Below are 18205 nucleotides of genomic sequence, written 5' to 3'. Positions count from 1 at the left end.
CTAAATTACGACTAGCTGAAAAATGTACTACTCCTGTGAGAGTTTTTCAGTACTAATATTTTATTTAACAAGTCAATATAGAGTCGAATCAAAATCCACTCTGAAAACTTGTATAATCTTATCGCTGGGTAGAATCGTAGAGAATATAAACAACTAAGCATATATTCTTTATCACGTAGAATTCTTCCTTGTGTTTATATACCAAAACATGTTACATACAGCTCAGAGTAAATGGTTTTGAAAGTCACGGTAATGTTCACTGTTTTAAAATATGTCTAAGTTCAATGTACGCAGAAACTATCTACATTTACCACGTAAGATTTTTTAAAACCTAGTTACACAAACAATTTAAATCTACAAATACTACAACTCTTAGAAAGGATAAAAACAGTATTTGCTTCTCGAGGACTTATAGCAACTTCAGGTCATTATTCATTTCAGTTTTATGAAGTTTCTCTAGCTCCGTTAAGCTGTGCTGCGTTTTCATATGTACCTTCATGTTGTCCTTCCTAGTGAAAGGAGATCCGCAGAGAGGGCATGGATGATATTCTCGATTATGGTGACGTGCGTGGTGCCACTTATTCTTGACAGTTTTGCCACAGATTTGGCAATCATATTGAGATGGATTATCACGTCTTCGTACAAATATGCTGTCGGTTGTCTTGTCTGAGTTTTCTGCGAAAGGCTGGTGTAGGCCTGGAAGAAGAAAACTGCGAGTCAACGTACTCATATATGTTATCATTCTTCCAAACCTACTACACAAGCCTTAATTAATTAGAAGCACGAACCGTGCATAGAAATTATTATTGAGCTAAAATATTTCTAGTTTTGGCCTACTCGGAAAAGCAAAAATTGTTAATAACTTTGAACAAGCTATTTTCTTTAGTATGTAAACACGAATTTAATGTTGTGTTCTCATACCGTCAATAGAAATGTCTTAACTCCGTTTCCTCTAGCTTCAAACAGAATGATGTGTTCGTTATATAAGTGTGCTTTTTTCTTTTCTTTCCTTTCCCACTCTTTTCCGATAAGCATGGTAAAATGCATTCATTTTGAATCTGTTATTATCTCATGCTTCATTCAGTTGTGTTGAAGTAACATTCTATGGTATATTAATGAATCAATTAATTTCCTCGCGAAACCACTAAAAAGTTTCGTATCACAAGATACACTTTTAAAAATAAACCTTAACTTTGACGGTTTATTATTAATTGTAAAGAACACGTCCAATACTTATAAACCGAATATTTTCATGCTTCCTGATATACCATTCTCACATGAAGTAGAAACGGTACTTTTTCATTTACCATAGGGAGCCTTACCATTATGCGCGTTTGGAAAAATTCCACTACTTTATATTGAAAGTTGTTTCCCACAACTTTCCTCTTTCCATTACTCATGTAGGAGTATGGCTCCAGACTTTTGATACATCTGGTATTTTCTTCACTCTGAATGAGCATATATATATATGGTAGAAATTAACATTTCTGGTTTGAGTTGATCGCTATAGAGCAAAAGCAGTAAGAGCCACAACCGGTCTTTTCAAATTGGTTCAGCGTCACAATAATAGGGTTCATTTCCCCTGTTAACTCTTGAAACTGGAAGTGGTAGACAGTAATAATTTCCGGTTTCAACGTGCATTGCCATAGAACAAGTACAGTAATATATAGCAACAGGCGTCTTTATTTATATTACCGGAAATTATTACTGTCTACCACTTCCAGTTTCAAGAGTTAACAGAGGAAATGAACCCTATTATTGTGACGCTGAACCAACTTGAAAAGACCGGTTATGGCTCTTACTGCTTTTGCTCTATAGCGATCAACTCAAACCAGAAATGTTAATTTCTACCATTCAGATTTCAATAGAGGGTTAATAAATGAAATGGAATTGTTCTTGCTACATTGAATCGCATGCACAAAGCGCTTCTCGGTATCTCTTGCAGTTTCTGCTCTGGTACCCGTTGTCAGACATAGTCAAGCTACAATATTTCCGATACTTTCGCAAAGCATATTTTGGAAATCTAACAATACACATTTAATGATGCTACACCAACAATGAAAGAAAGAAAATTAAGGCCGAAACCTCACCTTCAACATAATTATATAATTACCACATTTAGTTTTGAATGTTTTCACGTTCAGTGTTACGTAAGGTTTCCTTCAATATAGAAATAAAATTGCAGACTGATATGTAAAAGAAAATCTTTACGACTGCAATATGCAAGCTTGATATTGTAGTTCTCTACCAAGTGACTTATTACGCATTTAATTTGTTTCAACCGATATGCAGAAGGATTAAGCTTCAGTATCTTCAGTTTAAAGCAATGTGACGTCACAACAACACGCGATAAACAAATTAGAATATTTCATTAAATAATGTTGAATTAGAAATAATAGTTAGACCTCAATTAAGTTGAACAAAAAGATCTCGAATCTTTAAAGAACACACTAATCTGATTAAAGACCAGCCACTTTACACTGGAACTATTAACGGTACTGTATATCTACGAGTCTCTTGCTATTTAGCCTATTGTTTTTTAAATCATTTTTCTATTTCTTTGACACGAACTGGAATTTTGTTATTTTACTGACTTTTTCTTCAAGTGATTTCTTAAAAATGAATTTGCATTATACATACATTGTATTCTTTAAATTATGTAGTACAGTTAAACTCCTCAACTTGGACACACTTTCTTGGAGCCCCCCCTCCCCTCCTTCATGTAACTTGGACTTCTTGTCGGAACCAGAAAAAAAAAAAAAAAAACTACTGATTTCAACTTATTGGAACAACCTGACACCCCTCTATCCTGCATCTTGAACACAAAATTTGCATCAAAGTTGGACATATAAAAGAAAGACCACAAAGGTAAAGGAGAATCAATCAACCGTTGACACCATGCTGTGACCTGATGATTCGCGAGATAGGACTTCTGGAATTCCAACAGGTGGTCGGTGAGGGAACAGAACAGATCATTTATTTTCATGAGAAAACGATTATGAAATTCCAAGAACACGTGAAGAGGGGTTGGCAGAGTGGCCAACTGTATAAGTTACAGAAGAGAAAACAAACCGTAACTGACAAGTGAGTTCATCACAAATTTTAAAATTCTAGAAGTTGTTTTCATTTGTGTGGACTTATTACTGTATGTGGTACTGTTTAAGTGTTATGTGTTCAATGAACTGCTAAGTACATTATAAACTACATCGTACAGTATGTACCCATATTGTACTGATCAGTTCAAATGAAATGACATAATTCTATTTGAAGATAATGTAAAAGTATTCAAAAGCAACATCTGTAAGTATTGTTTTGGACATAATGTAGTATATTCATGCATGTAGTAGTGTAGTATTGTTTATTACGTATTATGGTTATGATACCAACTATCCCTTTGTCTTGGACAGCTCTCTAATTTGAACAGTTTTTCAAGGAACCACAGATTTCACTAAAGAAAACTTATATACTAAAGAAAACTTAACTTTCACCAAATAAGGAACATTTACACAGATTTGAAGAAATAAGTAAAATCAAACCACTAACATGCTGGTTTATTTCAAAGAAAATAAATAATAATAATAGTAGTAATTCCCCATACAAATCAATGTATTACAAAGCAAAGAGGAGCAGGATTCAGTACCGTTAATAGAGAGCAACAATATTGGTCAGGGGAGTACAAAGGAAGTCGGCCAAGGATACATTGAGTTTAAGTGTCCCACTATTCACTTTATGATACTGGAAAAACTTACAAATGAAATGCAACCGGATCCGAATCCAGGACCTTCTGGCTGCAAAGTAAAAACATTAACCACTAGCCTAAGCTCATTCAGTTATTTCCTCACCTGTAACACAACTGCATCTTAAGTAATTCTTACGTCTATCAGGATACTGATACTTCTTCATTACAGTTCTTTAGATCGTCAAATGAATGGCAATACAGTACAGGATAAAAGCGAGCGCGTCTGAAACAATGGCTATATAATTTATGAGGGTATTCTGAAAGAAGTTCTGGGCCTTACACATTCATGGAGCGCTTACCACAGATTTCATAATCCTGGTTGTCAAACTGCATGACGTTCGGCTCGAGTAGTTTCCAGCCAGCTATGTGCACCTGAACGGAATATCAAGCTGTAATCAAGTTTGTGGTCATATACAGTTGAATGACAAAGTTGAAAGATTCATGTGAAGTTTATCGAAGTACATGAGGATACTTTTCCCATAATTAAAAAATGGGAAGTAGAGTTTAAAAATACGATATACAAAACGATAATCATGCCTGTTCTGTATGGTTGCGAAACATGGTTGCTTACTCTGAGGGAAGAACATAGACTGAAAGTATTTGAGAACAAGATCCTGAGACGAATATTCGGACCCAAGAGGGACGGAAATGCGAAATGGCGGAAACTTCATAACGAGAACTAAATAATTTATGCGGTTTACCAAACATTGTTAGGGTCATCAAATCTAAGAAGGTAATGTGGACAGGTCATGTAGCCAGGCTGGAAGGAAGTAGAAACGCTTTCAAAGTCTTGGCTGGAAGACCAATCGGAAAACGACCATTAGGAAGACCTAGGCGCAGATGGAAGGACAATATTAAAATGGATCTCGCAGAGACTGGAACACAAAGTAGAAACTGGATGCAGTTAGCTAAGAATAGAAATCAGTGGAGAGCTTTTGTGAATGCGACATTGAACCTCCGTGTTCCATAGTCCATACAGTGAGTGAGTGAGAGAGAGTTTAAAAATAGCCGTGGCAGCCTTGAATATAACCCAGTAAGAGGACATCCAAAAAGTGCAATACTACTAGAAATCACTGGACAGATGCATGATATATTGGATGACAAGCGTGTGAGTGGAATTGCTGAGACTGTAAACATCCGATAGAATGGGTCGGATATACTTTATGTGAAGAATTACATAAGAAAATGCTTTGTACAAGATGAATTCCGCATTTGCATAAGGCAGTTGAAAAATGCATTCAAATATAATAAATTCACGAGTTTTGGACCCTTTTAAGAAACAATGCATTTTCTGAGTTGATTGTTTACTGTGGACGAGACATGGATTCACCAATGTGAATCCAATCAGAATCCAAAGAACAATCAAAAACAGGACAGAAGAAAATTTGGCTGTTCAGCCTCAGCGGGAAGAAAGGGGTAGCATCGGTGTCTTGAGATGCAAAAGCCATTCTGTACATTGACTAGCCTGAAAAGGGCAAAACAATAACAGAACGTTATTATCACAATCTTTTGACTACTCTAGACAAAACAATTCATCAGAAAAAGTTCGCAGAAAAAAAAAAAAAAAAAAAAAAAAATCCATCGGGACAATTTACTTGTCCACAAACGTGTTTTGCCAATGGAAAAGTGAAGGTTTCGCACTATGAATTGTTGAAAATAGCTATATTCCCCAGATTTAGTTCCCTTTGACTTCAATTTATTCCCGAAAGTCAAAACTGTTACTTGCGATTCCCGTTTATCTTCAAATCAGATGGTCACTGGAGCGCTAGAGAAGTACTATATAGGCTTTACGGAGAACCACTACAGATAAAGGTTAATGGCACTGGAGCATGTTAGCGAAGATTATGTTGAAAAAGAAAAGCAAGTTTTGCATTCTAACTTTACTTTTCATGTAGGCTGAGAACCTTCCAGACCACCCTCATAACTAGTGTGTTCAGAATCCTAACGAGCAATGCACATATCTGGGTTAACAATAAAGTCTCATGCATATCTACATAATGCCACAATTACTTGGCCAACTGAGAGGTTTCTGTTTAGCTATAGATACTAAAGTTAAAAAAAAAATAAAACTTACCAATAAATCATCTTAATCTTACTTAGCTGGTTCTATGTCAAAAAATTTCCATTCTTTCCATTTCCAACTTGGCACATGTTAGTTCGACTTGAAAGTCTTCTAACCATTGCTGTTTGTAATAAAGAATAAGAAGCGTCTATTCAAATATTTGTGTATTTCGCGCTGAGTATTTATGCGGTTTCCACGAATGAAGAACTAACAATCTACTACATAATACTCATATGATTCAAAATTTTATATTTGAATAAATATTGCAGCAAAACTGTATTTACCGGGTTTTGAAGCATGACAGGTTTTGTACACAATAAAGATAGGATAAATATACATGAAGTTCAAGGTGAATTGCAAACAAGGATTGTTTAAACAGTGCTTCCCAGGGAATCAGCTTGCTATAGTAAGTTACGTGATGAAACTAATGATTAACAAACGGACCAATCTTTAATAGAAATCCAACAGATATTGCCCTCCGCCTCAGCGACATTCTTCCGTACACTAACCAACACAACAAAAACCATTAAAGCCTTTTGACTACACATCAGTATTGTTCCTATAGTGCTGCCAAAATGTTCTGAGCCGTGGCAAAAATGCGAACTAAAGCTCACACCTCGACACACCCACGCGTTGAGCCAATAACGGTTCAGGTGTTGCTAAGCGAGAGAGCTTTGGCGAAAGGGAGTGGAATTTCTTCAGCCGATAGCAGCGCCTGGAACGGAAGACTAGGTCTCAAGCCAAAATGGTATATCTTTAGTAATGAACACAGCTGCGAACATCTACCTTTCAGGAAGTCGCATACAAACGTTATGGGTAACAACAAGAAGCTGCTAGTTTACAAAGATTTTTCAAGACCAAAAATATTGCACAGGAATGTGCTACTCGTCTGAAAATCTCTATAAGCATCGAACTGCAATTTTCAGCTGTATCTAGAACTCAGAGTCAGCAAAATTCTCATCATTGACACTTTTTTCTCAAATAGTTCAACTATGATCAACGAACTGCAAATTTTCCTTTGCTAGAGATATTTACTACTTAAAACAGTATAAAGAAAACTACATAAGTTCTTTGTCGTTTGTTTTTAAGAAAGGATTCGTTTTCGTAAGTTGTAAATTAGAGAAATAATGTATTGGTATGATTTTTTTTCTACATACTTTTACCAATAATGGAAATACAGGTTCTAACGTCAGTTCATACTAATACAGCAAAGCACTTACGTTTCGTTAATTAAATATCTGTGATATTTTACTGTTAGGAAAAGCAATAAAATCTCGGGAAGCATAAAAACACTAACTCAAGAGTTTCGGGAGGGGGAGGGGAATCAGGAGAGAGAGGTATAAAATTTTAAAGGGAAGCACCACCACTTGAGTATATCAACTACTTAATGCAATCTATTATTTCGCTATCTATAGTATCTCGGTACTGATGAATACGTGAAAATAATACCAACAATGCTGTCACGCATGAGTCAGATAGCAACAAGTATTCAGTACGTGATAATGGAAAGTTTAACGACAAGAAGTCACTTGTGGGAATTACTGTCATATTCAATCAAATTCCGTAGCGTCAAAGTAAATCTGAAGCGCCCTAACGAGAATCCTAACGAGTTGTTACACGAAAATGGCACATAGTCGAGTATACAATATTGTTTTCAGACTGTATGAAGCATGTGTTTATGAAAAGTTGCCATATTGAACAGTGGTGCGATGTGTAAAAGTGTTAAGAAACAACATACTTGGGTTCAACAAAACTGCAGCGCAGTGGATACCTCAAATCATCGAGACACAAAAATGGCAACGTTATGCAACTGCATAGGTCTTGCAGCACCGCTACGAGAGGGAAGGTGGTAACTTTTATGGATGGATCGTCACTATGGATGATACCTAAACTCCCCCATGTGAAGCGCAATCCAGTGAGTGGGAGCACCCTAGGTCTCATCCAAACACAGGACTGTATACATGGTGATGGTCTGATGTTAATGCTCAGTATGGTGCACATCTTGTATGAACATCACGGGCAGATGGTCGATGCAGTCTACATACTACAATTTCTTGTAACATCACCCATCTGCTCTCAGAAGAAACAGACAGTACTTGCTGAACACAACGGCCATCATCTGGCATCACAATGCCAGGTTCCACAAACTACCGTTGTGCAATAAGACGTGTAATGGAAATGGAAGTAATTGATTTCTGACACTTCCAGTTCTAATACAAAGGTTAGAGTGGAGATGGAATATATTTTTGGGACTCTTTAATTGGTTACAGAAAACAGCTTCTTTGCTATCTATTGCAATTTCTGATCTATGGTGATCAACGGTAAAAACTGAAATGGTCAATTTCTACAACTTCCGGCTTGGGTATAGAGCCTGAAAACGAACTCGATCTCTAGCTTTTGACTCGTTACATTCTGACCAAATTTGATAACTGGTCATGTAACTCTCCAGATTTTTTGTTTCCCAAACGGACGGACATGGTAAATATATAAAGGAACTTTGCTACACCAACCTCCTTAAAAGTAAGAATCAAAACTTATGCATCTATGTTGAAGTTATTCGTGAACATGCATACATTGAAGTCAGCTAATTACGATATTAAGCGCCAGTCATTGAAGAGTTTCATAGTTAGCTTTGAAGTGTATTGTTAGAGCCTTATGAAGTTAACATTCCTGAAACTTCAGCTAGTCTAAAAGTGGAGTTCTTTCCAGCTTCTTATTTCCACAATCCATCTTCCTTTCGTAACTCGCGAACACATTTATATTGTTTTCGAGAAAATGATATAACACTTGCATTTTACTATGCTTGTCCAACATCATTTAGACACGTTGTCGTGAACTTGTCTGCTCAGCAACTTTGTCTTCACGCACCAAACAATACTGCATATAGCATACAACTAGACTCCAGTCACCAGCCAACACCTCCACTACCTGCTCACCCACCGTGTCAGTCATATTTCCCGGATATGAGCTCTTGCGATTATAATCTCTTCGCCAAGATGAAAACCACTTCGCGGAATATCTACGACAATGAAAGTGCTAGCGGTCAACGATCACTTTCAGGTGAAACAGATCATCGCAGATATGGTAGGCGATAATTCGTAGTATTCTCTCTACCAATAAAGACAGGTAAGAATTATAGTAGTATTGCCACTAGTTTTCATCTAGCACTTCTAAATACGAGTTAGTAATCAAGGATGTTATAAAATAGAGGACATGCCCATATGTAAGTATCTTCATCCTATTACTTCAATGAAGCCAAGAAACAACCGAGCATCAGCACATCATCCCGAGTCTTGATTGGCTACTCTCGTTTCCGCCATGAATGTTGACTCAAAACATTACGATCTCATTGGCGCGTAGCGGGCAGAGTGGGAGTGGCTAAACTGTGACGTATAGCTTCACGATTTTGTTGTATAGGCAGCTCCTATATTTTGAAACATCCTTCTTAATAATATTTCTTAAAAATCATTTACGTTAATGGTAGTAAAAGCTCAAAATTTGGTGTTTCCTTATCGCAAACAGACATTTTATTACAATCTAGTCGTTGGTCATATTCACTATGTCTCAAACTGCTACCGATACAAAGAGCACACACAATACGTAGCCAAAAAAGCACTACAAAATATTCCATCAAACGAGATCTAACCCGACCTCATAATCCTTCTAACCAAAATCCCGAATATCCTTCAAAATACACATTTTTTTAAAGATTAAATGCCACTTATTAAAGAATGGTAACGAACCTAGAATTACTACAGCTTTATTGGCTTGTATTTCTTAAATGGAACAACCTACAACAAACAAAAATACATACAAAGCGGTTCGACTTATTCAAAGCAGCCCAGGTAGAGGAGTGGAAATAAATAAAACTATCAAATTATTAAAATGCATCTTTTATTACAATTTAATAACATTAATAAAAATCATTTAATATATTCATACAAACCATAACCTATTCACACAATTAGGGGAAAAACGTATACAGTTACTATGTTCACATTTCACACCATACCCTTAAACTGAGTGCTAATAATAATAATGATAATAATAAATATGAATAAAAAATAAATATTATCGTTTTAAGTAACCAATAACACCAGTTTTTTTTTTAAATAATTTTAGTATGACTATAAACATTTAATAAAAGAGAATACCGCACCCTTACATATTCTTCTCTCCATAAACCTTTACAAACACAGCCTTAGCGTATTTTGAATAATACCTTAATAAATTCTCTCGATATTTTTTTTCTTCAAACTGAAGTATCGTTACGTTATATAAAAATAACATGCTATATTCAAAATGAAACAATTGCACGATAATATGAACAAAAATGTCTATAACTGGAAATGTACTATTATGTTCGAAGGTTGGAAGTGCATTAATGAAGTACATCACACCAAGCTCTCAGAACGTCAATACAGAGGTCAATTCAGTTATACTGAGCTGGATTTGAATGTGACTCTTACCTAGTAAATGCCGCGTTTCCAGCATTGGTTATGTTCGATCTGCAGGCCACCTCTGACAATTGCCCGGCATCGAAGTTTCCAGTGTAGAAGACTGCATTGCAGTTGAACCATGAGTATTGCATCCCACTCCTTTTTACACGCTTTCCACAGGCCCGAGACGGTGCGAACTCGATGATGGGACAGGCGCAGCTTCAGAAGTTCAAGAGCACAATAGACCATTAGGTTGGCATATTGACTCTTGATAATGATGCCAGAGAAGGGATTTGCCGTAATTTCAGTTTCCTTTTCTATACGGTGATAGAATTTATTAAAGTTTTCGCCGTGTGACTGGAGGCCTTGTCTTGGTGCAGTTCATATCTGTTTTACGTCCTGTCCGTGTAATGCTGACATTTCATGTTGTTACATTTTAGTCAGGACATGAGTCTGGTAGTATGCAGCATTGATTTTAACGTTTGGTTCCATCTTTTGGAGATGCCGTTTGTCCCTATAAGAGAAACCCGGAACAATCATGAACCTTTTTTGGAAACGTTACGTAATGGCACATACACACTGTATGTAATAGCACGTACTTTACCAGAGACCCTCAGGTAAATCCACGCCTGATCAAGGGTAACAACAAAATTCCACCGATCACCTGCAGTTCCTTTTCGCTCACCCACATGACACGGTTCAGAGCGTACATACTGCTCTTGCAAACGACCGTGAGGAGTAATCCCTGTGAATGTCGCGGCTGATTGCCGACTGCGATGTCCGGCATCTGCTGGCTATCGCATGCTGTATGGGGGAATTTTCGGAGGTTATTCTAGCCGAACCACATGCAATAATTACGGAAGGCCGGTTTCTAGTCACTCGCGTCATGTGGGAACCCGGGACTGTGTCGCATATCTCCGTATAACACGACCTACATGTGAATTACTCACTTTGCAAATTTCTATGATGCGCAACGCCGTGAACTTAGCGCCGGAAAGGACTATAATGAAAACCTCCCAGAATCTGTTCAGTTTCGGCAGCGTCACACTGCGCTCAACCATATTACTCTACTGGGTGACTAACGAGATACTGTTGCTTGCCCGTCGCAAATTTCACGACACTGAGTTGCGCACGAGTGGTACAGTTGTACATTGAATTCGGTTCGATATAACTGAATCAACCTCTGCACTAGTATTTACCTACAGCAATTTGTACAGGTGTATGCAACATTTTGTGGGGGAAAAAAGGAAAAGATATATAAATTCTTCGTATATTTCAATCACGGCAGTTCTGATTAGTATTAGTGAGATACTGATTTCAAGACATTCCGCGTCTTTAAAATCGTTTAATGATTAAATCACTCAAACTAAATGGTGTTAAACTATTTAAATACTTCGAATAGTCATAATACCTAATATAAGTAAATGTTATGCACATAGTTCTTTTACTCTATTCTTTAGAGGGTAACAAGTCAACAAGTCACATTCTTGTATTTACGTTTCGCATCTTAAACCTTTTTAAAAAATGCTTTCGAATCGCAATATAATATCACACATTGTGGCTGCAGTTAAAACGAACTAAAAAATAACACTCTCAGCATTTACGGAACTTCAACTAATGACAGTTTTATACATTAGTGAACAAGAATAACTACATACCACGACTGAATTTTACTGTAGTTTGTAAGTTTATACATTACTCAGATCTTAAGTATTTAAACGTATTGTACTTAAATATCCCGTCTATCAACTCTTCTCATAAGATAGGAATATATTATGCCCTGCTGAAACTTTACAGGACTAAGTATATTACTGACAAAATAGTATTATTGGCAATTTAATATCATCTTATCTATAAAAATATATACAATTTACGCTTGGGAAACAAAATTTTGATTACGAAAGTTGCATTGCCATTTACTATTTCATATCGAGTACACCACTGTGAAAAACATCTTTGCAGAGAATATGCAATTAATATAATGTCAACAAATTCTTAGTCCAACACTTTCTGAAATTATTATGATCATGCGCACACTAAATAACTGAAAATATATTGAGTACATCAAATGTAAAAGTCATTATTTGAAATGCGAAGGACAGGATTTATAGGTTTCAATATATCTCTGCTGATGTTTGAGTTAGTAGAAGCTGCTATAACTAATACCAGATAGTTCGGAAAATGACTGTGGAAAGCAATACTCATACAATCATTGCGTTGAGGTTTCCCTTGCTTTCTAAATTAACTTGGATAAGGGTAGTTCTGCATTGGATAGACTGTCCTCCACCTCAACTGAAGAATACAGAAAATGGAAATATTAGGTGTTCACTTTTGAGTTAAATGAATGTGACACTGTTTTTGTAATTTAAATATTCCTTGGAATCAAAAGAAGTTCCTTAGATGGTTCTTAGTTCTTAGCACGTTAAGTCAACTACACGGCCATTTACAATCTGAGTGCTCTAGTAATTGTCATTATTGGACATTTATAATAATTTTACTAATGTACTCTTGACTTGGATACTGATACAGAGGCTTGCACGACGAAATTCAAGGAATGAGTAATATCGTGTAAAGGTAACCAGAGTTCCAAGGTCGACCATTTCCAAAGTTAATGCAATTTGGTGAAAAGTTTTATATTTTCTGTGATGTTTATGTGCCAAATTCATTAAACACAATCTTGGTTACATTAATATAGCTTTTCAAACAAAGGCTACTCCGCTTCGCGGGCGAAGGTGCTGTTTGCCCACCTCTTTTGAAACTTGTAATAAAACAGACTGGCCTTTGCACACTTGGGACGAGTTTTGATGCTAATTAAGAATGTTTTACTAATTAACCGTTTAAGCAGTATCTCACTATAGAAACTTGAAAATTGACAAAAACTCTGCACAGTTTAGGGAGCCTACATTGAACACACCATAGCTACGCTGTGAATGCAACAATTCAATCAAAACTCGGAGGCGTGATTTCCACTTATGATGTCGATGTATGGATTAAATTCAGTTGCTAACGTCCGCTGGATCCAAATATATGCATTTGTAAATTTGGTTAAAACTTCGTAAATGCATTTTTTCATATATCTATCTTTGGGGTAATAACTCAACTATATCCTCTCCTAATTTAGTTTCCTTGCCAAGGCTGGAAAGAGCATGCTTCAAACTTTAGAAGATATATAGTTTAATTTTGATGAGTGGTCCCTTTTTGAAAGGCCATATCAATGCAACTAAAGATGTTCAACTGAAATTTGGCATAAAACCATCACAGACAACACAGAACCTTCCAACCAAATTTTACTGATTTTAGAAATGGTCAAACTGAGACCATCTTTGGATTTGGTCAGTTTGAAATGGACACCCTACATGTCTACCTTGAAATAAGAGTACTGAGCTTCTTAAAGAAAGGTGAGGCCTTTTTTTTTGTCCTGAACATGACTGTACGTTGTTTTGAATTTATCGTGCTAAAACACTAAAACTATTATATGAGCTCTCATATTTCTTTCAGCAAATTACAATTTGCTTTGGTAATATAATTAAAATATGGAATTTCCCTTCTTTTACAGAACGCTGTTCAATACAAAATTTTGTTTGTAAAAAAACTTTCAAGATATATTATTAATTATTACATTCTTCTTCACGTGAAAATTGGTCCCAATTACCTCTTCTTAAATTTCACCATTTACTGAGCTTAAAATGCATCATACATTTAAACTTTTACCTTGCGACCAATGCTATCTTACATTATATACACAAATGCATGGATGCTACACAGCCCAACAATATACTTTAAACTGAATATGATCAAGGACAACCATAATTATTGAACCTCTCTCTCATCAATAGATCTGACTTCTCACTATCACGTATCGCTCTTTAAAAAATAACGTTATATCTCATTTTACCTAAAAACGAAGTTGATCCTCAGACACTTGCTCAGAACTGCCTCTGGTTTACCCCCCAATACTGATTCTCCGGTGACGCTACTGTTTGTGATGTTGAAGGCTGATCTATCACCGCCCGTAAATGTTTCCACTTTATGTGTCGTTTCAAATGATCTGGTCGTGAAAGTGTACAATGACATATTGGACATGGATATCTTCCTGGACTGTGAGAGAGGTAGTGATTCCTCATATTGTTCACAACTTTACCACAAAGTTTACATTGCTTAGAGCCGGAAGGAAGTTTCGTAAACAAAGCTGAATAATCCAATATTTCTTTCCAAACGGTGGGCATTGTCCTTCCTGGAAAAGAAGAAAGCCCAATTTCACATTTTTAATCACTACCTCAGATCACATAGATAAATCCAGGAACTAACAAAAATACATATTAATTGTACAAAGGTGGTATAAAGTGATGAATTTAATTGAACTACCACTTTAAATTTCAGTTCACACTACACACTTAGCACAACGTAAGTATACTATATATACTATATACCGTAACACACCTAAATTAGATGAACTTAGGTAATTCTACTCACAGGGAATCAAAGGAAAACATTGTAAGTCCAAATGGAGAGCAACATTACGATTGGAAAGAGGAATATTACAACTGGTTTCAAATCTGATTCTGCGATGTGGTTTGGATGAGGTCAGTAAAGGTAAATATATTCCCTGATTTCATTTCTCTGAGAGTCGACTTTTTTTAAAACCAATATATTAGCAAGTACTAATGAACTGGCATTATTTAAATCACCCTAGTTCTACATAAAAGAAATACTTCTAGCACTTACAAAATAGCATACATGCACAATCAGATCTACATAATATTAAAAATATCACACATTATTGTTGAATACAAAATAAATGGAGAAATCTTGCTTATTAATAATATATATACATTCCTGGTTACACAAGCATTTTCAACTCGTTGAAGGTGTTAGAGTAATAAAAATCACCAACTCTTTAAATACAAAAAATAAATTAGAAAACTTTTAAAATTTGAAGTTCTCATACGAAATCAAAGCGTAAATCATTGTTTACACCATCAAAAGTAAAATATTCCCAACAGGCAAATACTGGGTAATGAATCACAACAACTCAGGCTGGAACAGATAGATTACGTTCAATAGTTTTCTGTAAATTAAAAGCAATGTAACATGAATGTAGAGAAAACTATAATTTTAAGAAATTCTTAAGATAAACCGTGTCTGGACAGTACCGATGCCGAAAAATCAACATATTCTTTTTTATTATTATTATTTATTTATTTTTTTTAATACATAATTTTCGCCATTCTTAGAGAATACCGTAAGCTCTGAAGAAAGGTTCTTAAAACTGTTGGGAGGGTTACAAAATCTATTGAGAACAAAATTTCATGCTAACAGCACATAATAGCCATACGAGGGTAGTAACTAGCATACTGGTCAAAAAAAAAGAATACTTATGGGCTAATGTACTTGATGACGGACATCTATCTCACCGTCTTGAGAACTGAATGAATTCTACATGGTAAGACCACTTGACTAACAATATATGTAAATCAATTTCCAGAAATTCGTTCTGCAGGTTTTGAAATTCGGAAATTACCGAGATATTTCTGCCCGACTTTAACTGAATGGTTTATATAGTAATTTTCATTACAATAATTTGGGAACTTCTACGTTTGGTAACATCGTTAAATGCTTTTATTGTCACTCAGGCAGAAATTTACAATGATACGGCATTTTTTACGAGAAATATTAATGTTGATAATTTTCTGCAGAATTACGGCACGAAGCACAAGTTATCATCCACAAGCCATCCAACTGACAATCATGAGCACTGAAACGAGCGGGAACATTTCTTGAAACGAAAAGCATTTCCAAATAATCAAAGAACCCTTTGTAGCTCAAACGATTCCTTCGATACGAAGTGGACGAATAGATGTATTTAACCCACTCTGCACTCATTAACGTGCAGCCTTGGAATAAAAATGAAATCGAGATCCATCACCAAATTACTATTTTCATACGCTCCAAATTTTAGAGCCCGCCATGAGGTCAATTCTGAAATTCAGGTTGGTGTGCTCGTTGTTAAAGGAACCTCTCTCAGAGTACTCTATAGCAATGTTCATTGCTCGCAATTCTCTACTCACTATCCGTTCCAATAGTGTTAAAAGTAGTTACTAACAGCTTATAGATTTGAATTTAAACGGATTTGCATTCATCAATGCCATCAAACTGAAACATGGCGGCAGTCTCTTAGTACTAGCGCATTTTATATCTATTTGCTTAGAAAATCTACAAACGAATGAGTGCTGTAACTCAAGTTTTTACAGCATTAATAACGCAAAGATTAAAGGAAACCTGTAGTTTATCACGAAGGATACTTCATCTGCATCTAATCGAATCTAACTAATAAGGTATAATACAAGGTTCATCATAAATCCTGAGTCCCAGAAGGTACCAAGCTTCATTCTCTTCACAGAAGTAAGTGCAATTTGCAGAATTCAGATGTGTGTATGGTTTGTACTATATGAAAATGTATCAATCAATCTCTATTTCAAACGTCATTATGTATAACTTACCACAGAACGGCGAATGCTACAATAGCCAATACAAAGTACCAATTACTGTATTCACCAATATAGAACAGTACTACAGTACTGTCTATGCAGGTAACTAAACTGGAATTCTCATCCCGAGGTGGAAAACATTGTGTACAAAAGTTTCTCCGGGCTAATTCTGTTACACCAATTATTTCGCCATTCACTAAAATGAATACTTTTTTTTTTTTTTTTTAAATAAAGGTATATTTGTGTAATATTTCATTATCAGAATGATCGCAGGGCTTGCATCCGCTTGCATGTACGTATATTCATCCTTAGGCCTCTTTCTCTGAACCAGGATTGGATATACATGTGTAAAATTCTAACAATGTCGTGCAACCGTTACAATAGTTACATGCGAAATGTTGACAAATGACGGTGGCCCTTAATCTGAACAGAAAACCAAGGAGGACATCGAAGAAAGATAGACAGAAGTTCAACCTTCAACTGGATTAAAACCAGATTCACTTTTAATAGCTATGTGTATATTGATAACCTATAGCCCATATTCGCGACTGCAGTAGTCTCGAGTCTTTAAAAAGGAAAATCATTTTCTCAACCTCTCTCTCTCAAAGAAAGTGTTGTTTTGTATTTTATTAATATACAGTAGCCACATTAGTTGTTACCATAAAGGGGTACTTGATTATTTCGTTGCTGACATTAATCACATAGAACTTGACTGGGTGATTAATATTCAACAACCTAGTGGAGACTCTTTCTAGCTCCCACTATGATTAACTTGCCTTGACTGCTTCATTGCTCATAAAAATAAAACGAGCCAGATGATCAATTGAAAGACTTAATTACAAGAGCACATTAAGAGTTATAACAAAACAAAAACAAACAAACAAAACTGGTAGAACCTATTAGTGTTTCAATGAGGTTGTCATTCAATTTTGATAAAATATTGAATGTTCAGCACCAGACCACTTCTATTCTTTCAAATATTAGCGATAGAAACACGGACCACTAATTTCGGCTCCTGAGATTGTCGTACCAGTAGGCCACGTCCAGCCCTGCATCTGGACCTTCCAGTGGCACTACATTATCATGCAAAACTGTTTTATATGCAAGTTATAAAAAATACAACATAAGGTGGCTTTGTGCCCTTTCATCCCCTTTTTCGTGGATCGCAACTCCAAACAACAGGTTTATTTCGGAAGATTAGAGGGAGGGATATATAAAATTTCGGATAAGTTTCGCAAGAGTTGTCATGAAATTATATATAATTTAATGATATCCAAATGGATGAACTGAATATCCAGTAAAATCTGAAATTTTACTGGAAACCCAATCGGAAAATGTCCATTAGAAAGACCTAAACGCAGATGGGAGGATAATATTGAGATGTATGTTGTAGAAATAAGAATACAAAGTAGAAACTGGATCCAACTGGGTAAGGATAGAAGCAAATGGAGAACTTCTGTGAAAGCAGCATTGAACC

The 18205-nt window shown here is 35.8% G+C and overlaps 1 protein-coding gene across 13 annotated transcripts in view; it reads right to left on the bottom strand.

The window, feature by feature from the left end:
- Positions 1 to 18205, bottom strand: part of LOC145662895 (uncharacterized) — a 246747-nt gene that overhangs the window by 126194 nt on the left and 102348 nt on the right. Inside the window, exon 5 of one of the 13 annotated variants that reach the window (XM_081728875.1) lies at positions 494 to 696. The exons of 11 other annotated variants lie outside the window; for them this stretch is intronic. In XM_081728875.1, the coding sequence (XP_081585001.1) occupies positions 494 to 696 (203 nt within the window). Of the gene's footprint in view, positions 1 to 493; positions 697 to 9682; positions 14475 to 18205 lie in introns of those variants that run through there. One more of the 13 variants, XM_081728881.1, reaches the window with a different exon arrangement.

This window comes from Thermobia domestica, chromosome 10 (assembly GCF_964235325.1).
Source record: "Thermobia domestica chromosome 10, izTheDome1.hap1.1, whole genome shotgun sequence".
NCBI classification, from domain to species: domain Eukaryota; kingdom Metazoa; phylum Arthropoda; class Insecta; order Zygentoma; family Lepismatidae; genus Thermobia; species Thermobia domestica.
Note: the sequence above shows the minus strand (reverse complement) of the source record. Positions and strands in the feature narration are given on the sequence as shown.